The sequence below is a fragment of the Phoenix dactylifera genome, chromosome 2 (assembly GCF_009389715.1).
Source record: "Phoenix dactylifera cultivar Barhee BC4 chromosome 2, palm_55x_up_171113_PBpolish2nd_filt_p, whole genome shotgun sequence".
NCBI classification, from domain to species: Eukaryota; Viridiplantae; Streptophyta; class Magnoliopsida; order Arecales; family Arecaceae; genus Phoenix; species Phoenix dactylifera.
Genome location: NC_052393.1, coordinates 22,956,166 through 22,972,828, shown reverse-complemented (window position 1 = coordinate 22,972,828; position 16,663 = coordinate 22,956,166). Strand labels below are relative to the sequence as shown.

The window sequence follows — 16,663 nt, the reverse complement described above, 5'->3', positions numbered from 1 at the left end:
ATCAAGTCAAATTAGTTTTTGCTATCACATAGGTCGTATTCTACAACAAACTATGCCTTAACTTAGTTGAGTAGAATACAAGCACAATCAAAGCATTTCAATGGCATATATTCATATTTCGTAGTATTCAAAAATCTGCTCAAATAATAAACTGCCTGTTCCTTTCCTTTATCACTATCTTGTGATAATCGACTCCTAAGAGAGACATGAGTGGTATATATATATATAATTTAAGTGGCTTTTCATGTTTTGGTGGAATTAGAATAGGCAAATTAGTCAAATATACCCGTATTAGGTCAAATGACTTTTATTGTTCTTTACCCCAAACAAGTTCTTCATTCTGCTTGAGCTTCAATAAAGGGGATAATGATTGAAATTTTCCAGCCACCTACAAATATAAATAAATCTTCTTGCAAAATTTACGTGGCCAAAAAATATTTGCAACTCCCCCTTGTTGGTTGGAGGTATGCATTGAGAATGGCCTTCTTTTATCTTTTTCCACTTTGATCCCTCTTTTGTGCACCAAGAATTCACAAAAGTTTCTTGCTGAAACTCCAAATGCACACTTAGAGGATTCATTTTCACTTGATGATGTATCATCCTTCGTAGTGCCATCTCCAAGTTAATCAAATGATTGTTCTTGGTTTTTAACTTTACCACAGCGTTATCATGTATATACCATAAATCAAACACACACACACACACACACACATCATGGCAAATTGTACTCATGGACCTTTGATATGTTGGACCAGTATTCTTTAGATCGAATAGCATCACTACCCATTTGTAGGTACCAGTGCGACTTGGATATCTGAATGTTGTTTTATCGATGCCTTCTTCAGTTATGTATACTTGGCTATAAGCACGAATGTCTATCCATAAAAGTCAAAATTTTATGCCATGCTATCCCATCTATCAAAAGATCAGCAATGGGCATAGGGATCATCCTTCAGTTTGGCGGTGTTTGAATTCCTAAAGTCTATATAGACTCTATGTTTCCTACTCTTTTTGACCACAAGAACTATATTAGACAACCATTCTATATATTGGGCAATTCCGATAAAGCTTGTTTTGAGTAGTCTCTATGGCTTCCTAGACTTTCAATATTACCTTGCCGACATTCTCCTCGAAGGTTAGTGATGAGGTACGAAACTTGGTTTTGATTGGCAATCTATGCTTAATTGTCTTCAAATCTAACCCAAATATTTTATCATAATCTAAGCAAAACAACCTTAATATTATGCAATAGTTCAATCACGATAATTTTAAATTCAAAGTCTAATGGATCATGAATATACATAATCTTTAGACTGTCTTTAGTTCTAAGTTCATCTACATTACAGATTTTAGGATTCCATTTTCAAATTTTCTGACTTGGCTAAGTCGACGTCAAGTATGCCTCCAAGTTGATTATTCAAAATCTTCTATTTTGAATATCCAACTAGTATTTAAAATTTTATTTTGAATTAATATTCTTTTTTAATCTAAGGTCAGATAGTATTATAGTCAATGGCCATTTGAGGATACTAGAATGATAAGGGATTGTATTGTCGGACATAGTTTGTGTAGGAACAAAAAGACTAATCAGTTTCATCCTAGTTATCAAGGGGTTTAGTAATGCAATATGTGCTCCATATATCCATGCTCTAGAGACCTAGTACCTAGCCCCTCTAGAAGATAGGCATGCGGATTGAAGCTGCTGTGAATAGTAATTTTCAGATAATTGTGTACTTTTATGGCCTCAACATTTCCTAGGAACACAAAGATCAACTCACGATCATAGGAAGGAATAACTTATTTTAACCCTTATGCATATTTCGTGATAAGGTACTGCAACGGAGGGGGTGGTGAGAGAGGAAGTCAAGTAAAGTCAGGCAAACCCTAAACACCAAATAGGAGGAATGGAAACTTATTCTCTAATCAGTGGACCCTAATTTTCCATTTTTTGTTGAGTTTTATGGTTCACGGTAGACCATGTTTGCAAATAACTGGGGGTATAATTGTCGTTTAGCATGTCTGGTTAACTAAACCTGGGCCCAGGTTTATAGAGGTGGCGGCATGCAAACAACAGGGATTTCAAAAAGAAGAAAGCATTACGTAGGATCATTTGCAAACAGGAATTAGGGAAGGTTTAATATGCAATAGCAGTAAAATGTTTTATGCGATATGGAAAAAAACTCCATAACAAAAACTAGAAGTTATTATTGATAATCACCAAGAATCCTTCTCTTGAGCCCTGGCATCATTTTGGGAAGCTAGATATCATCAGAAGACATACATGGCCCGCTTGCTTTGATATCTGGTGGGCAAGATTCGGATTATCAGCAGAAGCAGTATCCGAATCAGAAGTCAGAAGAAGGATCAGTACAGAAAGCCAAATTGATACCAAGAAATACATATCCCAGATGCATTGTGGATGGCCACTGTATTAGTGACTAATCTCACAGCCAGCACCCACCTGGATACACAAAAGACGTTCCCTTTACAAGTTTAGCTTAAAATGCAAGAAAAAGCTAGAAAACATGATATAATCTTGCCAGTGCCTGAATACACATATATTGTCCTACCGTTGCTGGATACACTCAAGAATGTGTTTTCAAAATGTCAGCTTAAAATGTGTGAAGAAAACTGGAGAGGTTCATTTCTGATGTCATGGCTGCCCATGGATCCCTTGGAACCACCAGGAGTGCCTCCCTTGGGACCAATTACAGCATACAGTGGAGCTATACATCCATCATAGTTTCAAGACACATCTGTACCAAGAGAATACATGCTGCAGTGGCATTTCTTTGCATGAGCCTCTTACCAGTAAATTAGTACACAATCAATGCCTCTTATACACAACATATTTATCTTTCACTTTATTGACTTAACATGTTAAAAAACTGGATAACTTCAGAAATAACCTCCAAGAAGGTCTCCCACAAATCAATGGTACGCATCTGTGGAGCAATCTATGTATTTCTGCTCCAATATATACCTGATACTTCAAGAAAACACACTCCAATAGCATGCCACCAGCTCTTAGGTATTACTCTGATACACACCAATGTTATCCTTCACATGATCAGCTTAATGCATGAAAGAAAAGCTATAAGACATCATGAATACTTACCCATTAGTCCTCCCTTGAAACCCATGGCACCATTACACTAGCTCCAACATACACTTGCTCATAATTTTTGGTACATACACTTCTTTTTTCCGCTAACAAGCAAAGCCTATAACTCAGCTACCACAAGAGAACCTGTATACAACTCATACATTCTAGATATCATTTTTAAGGAAAGCTGTGCATAATCTACAGCAATCGTGCAGTAATTTTAAATCTTGATAACACACCATGTTAATCACAATGATTCACATGACTCAGATTATCCTTACAGTCAATCAAAATATACATGATAGTTATCCAGACAAACCCAAAGATTAACCATGGTACAAATATATAATACAAACCAGAAGACTCTGATTTTGCAAACAAACCATACTAGTTCAATGGCCTAACGCCACAAATGTTCAGAGGAAGTACAAAGATCATAACAGTAAATTATTAGACCTACTCTACCCAACATGAAGAGTAAGCTCAGCAACTCATGCCATTTCATCGTTAGAAAGAGCACCCATCACCTACACATCAGTTTAGCTGACTTTAAAACTACCACGATCACATTACATTCTTCGAGAAGGATAAAAGCTGCAATTTCCACGCCACTGAGTGTAAGGAGCAGGATTGTGTAGCAACCAATCCATTGGAATGGATTCCACCTATGACAAATCAGAAACAGGAAAATAAGAAAACAACAGTAGAATATACTAGTGGAGACATTCTGAAGTTGCGAGATGAACAAACCCTGTGACCAAAACTCTCTGGTCCACCAATCGGGGTCATTGGCCATGCCTCGTTAGGATGGTTTGCTTGCACCTGTAGAAAAACAAAAACATTAAAGCTATAATTAACAGATGATTTTAAGAGAATTTGGTGTGCACAACAGAATTATGAAAAGGTACAAAAGAATGTGAGGGGAAAAAAGATCTTACATGCACACTGGTACTTGTATCGATGGTGTTTCTTGTGTTTTGCACCTGCCCCAGATTGGTGCTTTTTTCTTTGTTTGGTCCCTTATTCTTCTTCTTCTTTGAATTGTGAACAGCCTTTTCCTTCCGGCTAGCAGGCCTCTCTGTAGGTGTATTATCATCAATTCTTCTATCGCTGCGTGACTCTGCATATTTTATTACTTTGTCCCTTGACTCCTTCAATACCGTCAGAGCAAATTCTTTCAAATCATGGTCAGTCGCCCCAATCTCGACAATATCCACAAAATACTGGTGGGCACGCATGTACAGGTCATCATAAATCCTCATTTCACGCATTGATGCAATATGTGGTGATGAGGCAGATATATGCAACCGCTTGAAATCCTTCCTCCAACGTGCTAGTACATATTTACATGGCAGCACCATCACAAGTTCTTGTCGCAACACACACAGCGCATGTCTGCATAAAATACCCCTAAACTGAAAAGACCTACAAATGCACCAAACATCTTCCTCATCAGGGTTATAAACCACTTTATAATCAACCTTTCTTCCAGCTGTTAATTCAGTCACCATATATGTGGCAGCAGGTCCACTCCTGTCAACTAAGTTGGTATTGCATTGCATCAATTGCTTCACCTCATCCTGAAACTTCAAAAAGATGTTCATAGTATAGACCTTTGCTATCTGCTTTTCAAACTCCAATCCTGATAGTAGCTGTGGGCTTGTGTGGAATGAGCGGAAATCTTCCTGAGCCTCTTTTTCAAACTTGCCTTTCAGAGTATTATCGTATTGTTTGAGAAACATTTTGAGAGAGGTTTTGGATGTCACGTGCCCATCGAAGAAAGATTTCATACTTTTGCCCCGCTGAGAGGTGGACATATCTGCCCAAAATGTGTCCTTTATGTACGCAGGCACCCATTTCCTCCTATCTTCATACAAGGAAGACAACCACTCATTATCTTGAAGATGGTACTGCTCGATCATTTCCTTCCATTCACTTTCAAAATCGTTAACCGTCAGAGAATCATAAACAGCCTTGCTCATTTTAGAGCTAATTGCTTCTTTCATTCTCCCCAATTTTTCAGGAAGCTTTTTCATAATATGCCAATGGCAGAAACGATGTCGAGCATGTGGGAATACTTCTGCAACTGCTCCAGCTATGGCTTTACAGTGGTCGGTAATTATAGCATTAGGTGGCTTGTCATTCATGCATGTCAGCCACTTCATGAAAAGCCATATATAGGTCTCCATAGTCTCATCCGCAAGAAGACCACATCCTAGCAAGACAGACTGGCCATGGTGGTTGACTCCAACAAATGAAGCAAAAAGAATTTCATACTCATCAGTCAAGTACATTGTGTCAAATGTAATGACATCGCTGAAGTACTGATAAGCAGCTCTTGCTCTGATATCAGCCCAAAAAACATTTCTAAGGCAGCCTTCATCGTTCCAATCCCAACTATGAAAGAAGTTTGAATTTTGTGCTTGTAGGTTCTCAAAGAACTCCATAAGAGCCTCTGCATCTCCGTCCGCAAGCTTTAATTTCTTTGTCTTATCCAAATGATTTCGGCAAAACCTTTTTGTGAATGACCCATTTTCATTTCTGACCCCCTGAGAAGACACTGCAGTGGTTGAGTTGTCCAGAGGCATGCCAGCATCATCATTAATCTGCAGCTTTCTTTTTACCGAAGAAGGAAATTCTCTGAAGCATTTCATGAATCTAACCATATCTGGGTCAAGCGGGTGATTGTGCTCCAATATGAGATCATCAACCACCCAACGGTTCTGAAAATGCTGATCCTTTATAACCATCATGGCTTTGCATTCAGTCCTCACCACAGGTTTCCTTCGAGACTTGTTACCTGGCTTTACTTTTGCCTTCCCTCCTTTGCAACATGTAAACGTTGAACGGTACCGAATCCCATCGAAGTTATGACTTGATCTTTTCGTAACCCCAAATCCTGTCCGATAACCATACGCTTTATAGAATTGGAAAGCATCGTCAACTGACTCAAAAATCATTCCTATCTTGGGAACCAAACCATCGTCTGCACTTCCTGGAGCATCCTTGTGCATTGTCTGAAATCCAAGCAGCAATGTCTGAAATCTTTGAATTGAAATAACAATGCAAGTAGAATTTCAAAATGGCAAAGCATAAGCCAAGTGATACGCTTCCACAAATCATGAATCTTGTTAAGACAATAATTAAATCATTATCCAGTCTCTGATCAAACTCATGGAAGATGTTTTTATCATGAGTTCAAGCGCTGACCGAGAACAGCTTACTTAAGCAACTAGAAAACCCATATGAGAAACAAGTGCACGGATTCATGCTCAAGTGAAACAAAAGTGAGATTATAACAAGTGTTTACAGCGCTTGCAAATACAAGCACTCCAGTTTAATCATCAAGGCGCACATAACTTTCAAGTGGATCTCATAATTATTTAAACACAAACATCCATAAAACTGAAATTCACATAGATGCAAACCTAAAGAAACAAAATTAAAATCCTAATTCATCGACAAATGCAAATCTTTCACACTAGCTTCATGTTATGTGTCTACAATAATATAATTTTTCAAAGAAAAATAGAATCTTAAGTAATAATAGCTTCTATTGTTCAAATTCTTTTACTCCAACAAAAAACCAAGATAAAACTTAGGGATTCGTGTACCCAAAACATCTTCCTATGAAACAACTCGCCAAATTCCATGATTCAAAAACTCCTGAAACAGCGAGCGAGCGAACGAGAGAGAGAGAGAGAGAGCGAGAAAGAGAGAGAACGCACCGCTTGTGGCGTCGTAGCAGGATTTGGAGACGAATGGGGCTCCAGAGTTGGTTCGTCTTCCGCCATCGAAGTCGGCCGTCGGGGACGGAGATTCTGACCGGCGGAAGATGGGGCGGCGGCGGCCGGAGAGAAGGCAGGGGGCTCAGGGACACCGGAATTGGAGGCGGGGCCGCCGGACATGTCGTCGAACCGGAGAGGAGGGGGATCTAGTTGGCGGCAGGTGCCGGAAGTGGTGGTCGTCGGAAGGTAGAAGGCCAGGGTTTTTCCGGGGAAGGCTACGCGTCCCCCGGGATGTCCCCGAGAGAGGTGTAAACCGGGGAGGAGGATCCGGTTCACGGGGATTGAGAGGTGTTTTTGAAGGCGTATTGGTAGGGCGCCCCACGCATGTCCCCTTAGGGTTCCCCGTGGGAGGAGGAGATTATGAAATTAAAAAACTAGCGGCCAGCTCATTCTGTCCCCAAAATCTTCCACACATATATATACACATATATATATTTCTATATTTTCATACTTATATAAAAAATCTTATAAAGATTTACCAATAGATCCTTTTACTAGTTTTTGTTTAGCAAGTATTGGCTAAGATTAACCAGAAATATAGAAGGAAAAATATGCCCTCGGCTCAAAAGAGAATGATGCTTGGAACTGGCTTAGCTACTAGGATATGAATGATGAAGGGCACGGTTAAACAGATAGTTGTGCGTAGGAGCTAGGCACAAAAATATCTAGAAGATTTGAAATTAACATAGTTAGAAAAATAGAAATAGAATTTTATATAATCATCTAATTTACTTAACTTGAGGGATGTATAAGCAATAAGTTACAAAATTTAATGAACTAAAATAAAAAGCAAGAAACGGTAAGGAAGATTTTGATCACTAATATGTGAAAAAAAAAACCCTTTATTTAATTTATTCTCATACTTGAGTATATTCACTTGGTTTTCTTGTAAAATAATAAAAAAAATATTGCACAATGAATATATATAATACATGAAAGGTTTGTTGAACTGGAAGGTGCCATTGCGCTAGATGAATTTTGGTTTAGATGGTAGAACTCTTTGCCACTTTAGGCGAGGAGCAAGAGTTTGATTCCATGCCTTGTCACCCCCTCGTTTGGGCCCTCCTCAACACCATGCTCTACTATTTATGGGCATTAGGCTCAATACGCTGGGGCCCGGGAGTTGGTGGGAAAAGCGGCAAGTGGGTGGGTACATGAGGGGGGTGAGATTGGAGACCCTTATCGTTCTAAACTCATTGATATATATGAGAGAAAAAAATACGAAGAACATTTTCTATCTACCCATCAATTATGTATATTTATAGTTAAGAATATATAAAAGATTACAATTACGATGCGAAAGAAATGAATTTTTAGGACCTATCTTAAATTTATATTATTCGAAATTCAGCATTCAAAATTTCTAGAATTATGAATCTCCTTGATATGGGTCTAAGATGAAAATATTGCTAATAGTTAGTGTGGAACAAAGTTTTCCTACTACGTTGCATGTATTATCCGTTGGTACAATAAAAATACCATATGTTGGGTGTGAACCATATGCACTAGTATAAGTAAGTCTTTTTGGATGTTGGTTGGATTATTCATATTTATTTATTTGCTTTCATGTTAGCTCAAGTTGTGTGTTGCTTGTTTTTTTTTTTTTTAATTTCAAAATCACTTTCTTTGATTTGAAAATATTTAAATTTTGAGAATTGAAAACTTGAAATGAGAACCCCGAATTACTTCTGGCCATAACAATGAAAGAGTATCTATGGTTGTGTGGGTCTAGCTTAGAGATATCACAGGAAAAGGATAACCAACTCCATGAAAGAGGTAGAGGGCTCATTAGTTTTCTTCACTTATGCCGACTTGCAACATATCACCAGGAACTACTCTGAGAAGTTGGGAGGGAGGAGGATTTGGCTCAATTTATGAAGGATTATTACCAGACTTGATGGTCAGCTCTATCTAAAAGTTGCAGAATTAGGTATGGCAAAAATCGTAGGCCAGGACTTCAGCTAGGTATAAACAACCTTGAGAGGAACTATAGGCTATTTAGCACCAGAATGGATTTCAGGCCTACCAAAAAGTAGATGTGTACAGTTTCGGTGTCATTAACCAATGTCAACTGTAAAATTAACGACATTTTACTTGTCTTAGTGATTTGCTTCTCTTTTTCAATTATTGATTGCCTTCGCATTCTCAAGACGTTTTCTCAAAAGTAACTTCATCTTCTCAAAAGTACCATTTAAGAAATTTGATTACAATTGCATGCTTTCGATTCTTTTAATTTACTTAGGTTCCACTTAGGTGCGAACATCCTTAGTTGAAGGCCTTATTTAAGTTTTTTTTATGTAGATGGAACAAGGAAACATGATTTTGTTTACAATAAGCAATTCATATTGGTAATTTTCCTTATATTATTTACACTTACCACTTAAAAAAATCATGCGATGCAGTGAACATGTAGATCCCAAAGTGTTGGAGGCTCTTTAGACCTATGGTTTGGTTTGGAGCTGCCACCTAGCTAAGGTGCTAGGAATCTAGTTGATAGACAAGGCCATGAATAAAGATCTAGTTTAATGGTGGGGAAGGGCCATGAGTGCCCCCACACCACCTCTCGTATAAGGAGGTCATAAAGGAAGATTAATTTTCTAAGCTCTCTTTGGGGTTTATGCATGCATAGCAAAAATATAGAAAATAGAGAAGAAGAAGAGATGGAGAAGAGAAGAAAGGGATCTAAGTGCCCAATGCTACTTTAAAGCTCCTTCTTTCTTCCGTAATGACTGGCTAGTGATGGATTATGATTCAAGGCACATGGTAGAGAGAGGAAACGGAGGATGATTAGGGTTTATAGAGACCCAAGAGAGAGAGAAAGAGAGTTTTCTAGGATTTTTCAAATTCTAACCTAATTCTAAGTGATTTCTCCTATTTTCTATGGATTTTTCTACAAATTTTAGAATAATGGAGGGGGTATTTATAGGAAAAGGTGAGGGACCACAGGGTCAGAATTTAATGAGGGATGAGGTTTATCTTACATCTACAGGTTAGAAGAGGGTAATTGAATATCTTAATCCTATGGGTTAATTGGTTTGAGAGGTGATTGGTAAAGTGGAAGAAATAGATGGTAAAGATATTTATAGATTATGATGAATTCCAAATATCAAGGTCCTATTGGCTAAGGAGTATGAAGAGAGGATTAAAGATTTGGATGGTAAGGATTCGAGGAAGATGTTTTTTGTTTAGAGTATATTTCTTTGAAAGGCTAGAATTATATAAAGAAGGAAGGGATTGGCTTGGGGCTATAATTCAATCTAAATGATCAAGGTTCGCCATCTTAGTACCGAACCCTGTATCGGTGTTATACTAGCACAATATTAGTATGGTATAATACGAGATTTTTTTGAAGTACCGAGTGTCAGTACGCCACCTGTATTGGATATCAGTATCAAACCAGTAGGGTATGGTATGGTATATCCCATACTGTTTGGTTTGGGCCAGTACGACATACCTTGGTTATCATAAATTTGAGATTGTAAGGTCCTATTGGCTAAGGGTACGAAGAGATGATTGAAGAGGATTTGATAAGAGTATCCTTATTTGGTTGTCTTTTTGGAATTCTAGGATTGGGGGAGGGAGGAAGGTTTAAGATCAGAGGAGAAAGTTTGATCTATAGGCGAGAAGGAAAACTAGATGGAGGAATTTGATTGGGCCTTCCTCTCCTCACGAAGATAGGTGATGTGGAGGGTGGTTAGATAACTAGGATGTTGTAGGAGAGAGAGAAAAGAATCTAATGGTGCTGATTATTAACAATGATATTGTTGTGAATATCATTGGATTTAGAGGGTTTAGGATTATTTAGATATTTTAGAAAAGATGTAAGGGGCAAATATGGGGCACTAAGATAGGCCAATGCATGTCTAGGATTTGGTATCCAAATGGTTAACATTGGTTACAAGAAAAAATCTTGATTTTTGTCACTTAATAGATATAGAATTAGATACGAGGGAGGAAGCATATGTGGATTTTGCTAGACACATGGCAAGAGAAGATCAAGGGAGAAATAAAGTTAGTTAGAGGGAATTTTGAAGTGGAGGCCTCTTAGGATGTCCTAAAGGGAGAGAGGGATGGTGAGTTAACATGAGAATGATTTTATCATATTGCACTTCATATATTAGAGAAGATTGTTCACTAATCATATAGTGTTATAGGTCATGTAGTAAGGATATCAATAGATCCAATGATATCTAAGCTTAGCTAAATGATATATTGGGCTTATGTGAAGCTCAATTTCAGTTCAAATGGAAACTTAGAGGATAGTTAGGCTCGTGCTATATTTGACTCTAAAAGAATGAATCGAGAGGATTAGGTTGGCTAAGGATAGGATCACATTAGGTTAGATGGATAATATAAATATGGGTCAAATGGACTAGCATGTAGGTTGGATGGACCAAGTTTTAGGATGGATGTACTAGAGTTTACTATCACTGTTTAGGAAGTATTTCTTTTTGCAGCTGGGGCATGTCTACACCAAGATCATGTTGGTGATGTGCAAGTTCTTTGAATTTGATTTTAAGATTGTTGAAAGAGTAGGCTGCAGCTTCATGATCTTAATTTTTTTTGTTGCTCATACAAGTTTCTGCATGAAAATGCTTAGGAAGCTGAACAGTGACATTCATTTATAAAAGTGACACAATCTCAATATGTTCATGGCCTATTGGATCCTTGTTTTTAGCTTCTTCAAGATCAACTGCTACCTTGAGTTGGCTTAGTTGATGGATGCATTTGTTGCAGGGTCTGGCGTTGGTAGCTAAGCAGTCATTTGAGAGTTGGCAGGTTGTAGTAGAAAGCTAATGAATATTTTTTTTTGGATGTAAAGGGAGGCAAAAAGGAGCCACCCGACTTTTATTGAAAATTAATCATATATACAATAAAGATGAAGGACAGAGATGAGTTGCATTGTCAAAAGAGGAGAGGAACAGATGCGAAAAAAAGAAGCTAAATGGCCCCAAACTGAGTGTTTGATAATCAGGACATAAAATGTTGATTTTCATAAGAAAAAATAGTGGAGGAAAGGACCTCATCCAGATCTACAAGTAGGAGCATTCATTGCCTGAAAGTTCCAAGCAATTTCACAAAAATTTTCCAGCCAACACTTTCCTGTTGTACCATCCTTTTTTGAACATGAAGAGCTCTGTTTTGTTGATCTCAGAAGACTGAGCTGTTGTACCCTTCCCACGTCCGAAAGCTATATGCTTAATATGAGAGAACAATGGCTAACTCAGACCCTTTGGTGTGCTGCTTCTTTTTGAAAAATGTTCTTGAAGTGGCTGGAGCCTTTTGGGTCCGGACTTAGAGCAAGGTTTTTGGAGGTGGAAACGTCGGTTTTTTGGAATGGTCATTGGGTTTCCCCCTTGGAAACTCGCAGATATTTTGCCTCAGTCCATTTAAGCTTGGTTGGGACTAAGATGTTTCCGTGCTCTCCCAAATTCAAATTTCTGTGGGGTACTTGATTTGGAGTCCAAAATTCAGGTGTAGGACTAGTGAAGACCTCATAACCGATGTTTCAGAATTAATGAATTTTGTACAGAATCAAAAACTTTGCAGAGAGAAGGATTGTTGGCTGTGAAGATGGGATTCTAAAGGAGTGTTCTCTAAAGGTTAATCTTCTTCTCCTTCTTCTTCTTCTTTTTAATCCAATCCTTTGTATCATGCTTTTAAATAGACTTGTTACTCTGGTAAAATAAGAGAGACTGACTAGAAACTCAACAAAGGTGCTTCACCTTTGTGAAGCAACTTTGGAGGGGGTTGTCATCATCTATCAAACACAAGTTTGAGGATTTTAGATACTTTGCTTCTCTCTTCGGACATCATGGAGGTTGAGGCAGACGAAGAAGGTTCATCATGTTGAAAGGGATCTGACTGTTTCTATTCTTTGCTGGTGAATCCGAAGAGAGAGGTATTCACTAAGAAGGCCTTTCTTTTTTCTTGATATTCTTAATAATGTCTGCTTCTGTGTCTCATTATGGTTTGATGATGCAAAAGGGTGGTCGGAAACTCAAACCCTCCATAAGCTTATGACTCAATGACTAATTAGATCTCTACGACCCTAGTGGTGTTGTGTTTAGTGTTTGGCAATCATCCTATTTATTTTTGTTTAAGATCCCTTTGAAATGAAGCTTTGGATGGATATTCCAAACTATTCAATTGATCTATACAGTTAATGGTGTATTACAACTTGCCTTGAATAAAAGGAACTGGATTGAGGTGTAATGAAAGGCCATGGAGGTCGATGCGTGGAAAAGAAAACCAGCACCTATGTTCTACATCAGCCAGAACCTACTTAGTAGCATATCTTGTTTTAGGCTTCAGAAATGACTTCAAAGACTGATATATGGTGTAAAACGAAGCTGCGGTGATTACTGTTTCTTCTGGGACTAGATGCAGTAGCAATTCAGATTTTTTCAGCAATTACTCGAACTCAGATTAGAAGTCTTTTCCATAGCTACAACTCCTGCTCATACAAATACATCAGACAAACTCTTTTTCTTTTGTACTCGTACAACTTACACTGATCGAACAGGAGTACCAAATTGGTCCGGATTTAAAAATCTAAAATCTTTATGACTACATGATGCAAGCATAAGAATAACTAGGATAATTTGCATGAAGTGAAGCTATTAAACGGATGATAATCCAGAAAAGAAGACAGTTGATTTTTGATTTTCTAGGAGATGTTGAAAAGCTTGTGGAACAGGAGGCATGTTTACCTCTGCGAAACCTTCCAGGATACTAACAACCTGCCCCATGGAAGGCCTATGAGCTTCTGAATCCTGGACGCACCAACAGGCAACTTTACAAGCTCTGCTCAGTTCATCCATGTTCGCATCATCCTCCAGTTTCGCATCCAATAAACTGAGGAATTTACCCTGCACAACTCTACTTGCAGCCCATGCAGGGAAAAAGCCGCCCTCTCCAACTTCTGGATGATCATTGTTTCTCCTGCCAGATATCAACTCCAAAAGCATCATACCGAAACTATAAACGTCGGCTTTCGTAGTGATGGGCAGGCCTGATATCCATTCCGGTGCCAAATAGCCTATGGTTCCCCTCATGGTTGTTAGTACCCGGCTGAAGTCCCGGCCTACGAGCTTTGCCATACCAAAATCTGCAACTTTGGGACGGAGCTGGGCATCGAGAAGTATGTTCTCTGGCTTGATGTCACAGTGTATAATGCACCCAATACATTCTTCATGGAGATAGGCCAATCCTCGGGCAATCCCAAGGAAAATTTCATATCTAGCTCTCCAATTTAAGAACATACAGTTATTATGGGAGAGATAAGAATTCAAGGATCCATTTGGCATGAACTCATAAACCAACAACTTTTTGGTACCTTCGGAGCAGAATCCATGGAGTCGAATCAGATTGACATGCTGAATCGATCCCAATGTGCTAACTTCAGTGCGAAATTGCTTCTCCCCTTGTCTGAGGCCTTCGAGTTTCTTCACAGCCACGACGGTGGAGTCTGGCAATGATCCTTTATAAACTGAGCCAAAGCCTCCTCCCCCCAACATCTCGGAGAAGTTCCTGGTCGCACGTCGCAAGTCGGCATAAGTGAACAAAACTAGGGAGCCTTCTAACTCTTTCATGGAGTTGGTTACCCTTCTTCTGTGATATATCCAGGCTAGACCCACAAGAATGATAAGAACCCCAACCAGTGCCACTGCAGCAACCACATACACTGTTTTATTGCTACGGCCGGAAGTTATCAGCTCTGAGGCTGCAAGACGGAGATAAAAGAGTCATGTTTGAGCCACCATCATCATATAGTTGTTGAAGATTCTGAAGCTCCCCACTCCAAAGCAAGCATCCACTGCTATATGTATATGCAAAAGCATTGCAAGAGCAGTTGTTCAGACAAGCTACCTTGCATTCTTCATCGCTTCGAACCTTCAAAGGCTGAGAATTTACAGGCCACTGCATGTTAGGCATCACGAGAAACCGATCTTCTTCTCCGCATTGCAGTTGAGTTCTTCTTTTGCATCCACTGCTCCAATCATTCAATCTCCAATTTGTCGGGGAAGCAGGCTGGAAACCATGTGGACATCTGCAGGGTGGCAGGCCACTCTGGTCACATATACCAAAAGCACCACAGAGAGAGTAGACATCACATTGCGCTGTTGGTTGAGCCCAGAACATTAGCCATTCCTGGGAGCTATCTAACCAAACAAACTGCTTGATCTGCCCAGTCAAGTCCATCACCATTCGTGTGATTATTGATCTATTGTAGAGAGTGCAAGTGGTGCCCCTCCACTGCTTATCATTAATAAAAATTACCTTAAAGAGTGGTTTCCTTGTAGGGATCAAACTGAAGTATTGCCCGTTCCAAGCTCCACTACGCCAGTACCTTTGGGATCGATTCCACAGCAAAAAGTACTCACTGGTCCCGGCTGGATCGATGCTATCAGAGAAAAAACCAGGAGCAGGATCTTCAGCATTCTTCCATGAAGTCAGACTCTGGTATTCCCCTGTGATTTTGTTCATGCCAATAAAGCTTTCTGGTACCCATGTGTCTGTAGGGTGATGAAAACTCTGCCAAGCGACAATGGAAGAATTTAATTGGTCTCTCAAAACTAGATTTCCAGTGTCAAGGAGCACTGCGATGGCAGAATTCAGTGCAGGTGATCTTGACTTGGATGACCATACTGGAATTTTGGAGTGGCTAAGAAGAACTAGGTTGCCATCTTCGGAGATTTTCAGCTCAGTGGAAGAGGTGTTGGAGATAGGCCTTTCTCTATTTGCGACCCAGATGACAGTTTGTTTTGGGATTTTTTTGTACCAAATGCCAATATAGAAATTTCGAGATTCTCCAGGACTGAAGAAACCCAGCTCAAAGTTGCCTCCTTTTGAGACTATGGTCTGGTTTGCCATAAGAGGTTGGCCAGGAGAGATGGTATCAGTTTGGAGACAGAGATGGGTTTCTACAGAAACCAAGGTAACAAAGAGAACCAAGTTCAGAGGAGGAAACTTTCTCATGCTTTTAGCATTCATCATAAGTAGATAGATAACAAAAGCAACAATGATAAGAAGAAGAAGAAGAAGAAGAAGAAGAAGAAGAAGAAGAAGAACAGCTATTGAACTATAAAGGGAGCTTGCATCCAGTAAGAGTGCATACCAAATTACAGGTTTCGAAATCTATTTTTTGTAACCTAAATTAGTTACACTTCGATGTGCACCTGTAGACTTCGATGGTTAATAGTTGTCATTAGTCAAATATTTGAACAAGATAGAAGTAAGTATGACCATGTTCCGCTTTATGGTTGCATGCTAACTTTTAACAGCTCAATGACCTGAAACCAACGGCACGTAGGTCAATGAAGACTGGGCATGTCAATGTCTGGTCTTTTTCATTTTACCGTATTATGCATGACGATGTTAATGGATCCTTCACAAAATCTTCGTGAGACCAGGCTGATGGAAGCCAAAGTGGCTTTCTTTACGTGCCCACCATGGCTTTCCTCTTGAATGTATTCGATTACAGCCACAGGGGTGGTTGATAGGATTGGCTCTGTTGTTTGGTTCTGTGCAGTCATGGGATTGGCTCATCAATTATTATGTACTTTCATATCTGTGCTTTTTATGGTAATGGTAAATTCAAGTCTATATTGTTGCATAAGGGAGAGAATTACTAGTGAGTCTTGCAGATATACTGATGCCTAGCCATCTGTTACTTCAACTGGACAGCCCCTTTTGACACCTTCTTGAAACCTATGTTTGGGGTATTCCCTTCTTGTAGGCAAAGAGATGGTGAGGAATTCCAACC

General features: G+C 39.1%; 2 protein-coding genes across 2 annotated transcripts; both read right to left on the bottom strand.

Moving 5' to 3' along the window:
* Positions 1–3,316: 3,316 nt before the first annotated feature.
* On the bottom strand, positions 3,317–7,254 carry LOC103695467 (protein FAR1-RELATED SEQUENCE 6-like). The gene is made up of 4 exons (XM_008776804.4): positions 6,835–7,254; positions 4,045–6,123; positions 3,857–3,928; positions 3,317–3,771 (listed from the first exon to the last, which is right to left on the bottom strand). The coding sequence occupies exons 1-4, from the start codon at positions 7,012–7,014 to the stop codon at positions 3,676–3,678; spliced, it is 2,427 nt and encodes an 808-aa protein (XP_008775026.2). The 5' UTR covers positions 7,015–7,254; the 3' UTR covers positions 3,317–3,675.
* Positions 7,255–13,321: 6,067 nt separating this feature from the next.
* Positions 13,322–16,041, bottom strand: LOC103695469 (G-type lectin S-receptor-like serine/threonine-protein kinase At2g19130). The gene is given in 2 exon segments (XM_039123689.1): positions 13,322–14,590; positions 14,592–16,041. Coding segments are annotated over 2 exon segments (2,358 nt in total). The 5' UTR covers positions 15,877–16,041; the 3' UTR covers positions 13,322–13,517.
* Between the last annotated feature and the right edge of the window lie 622 nt (positions 16,042–16,663).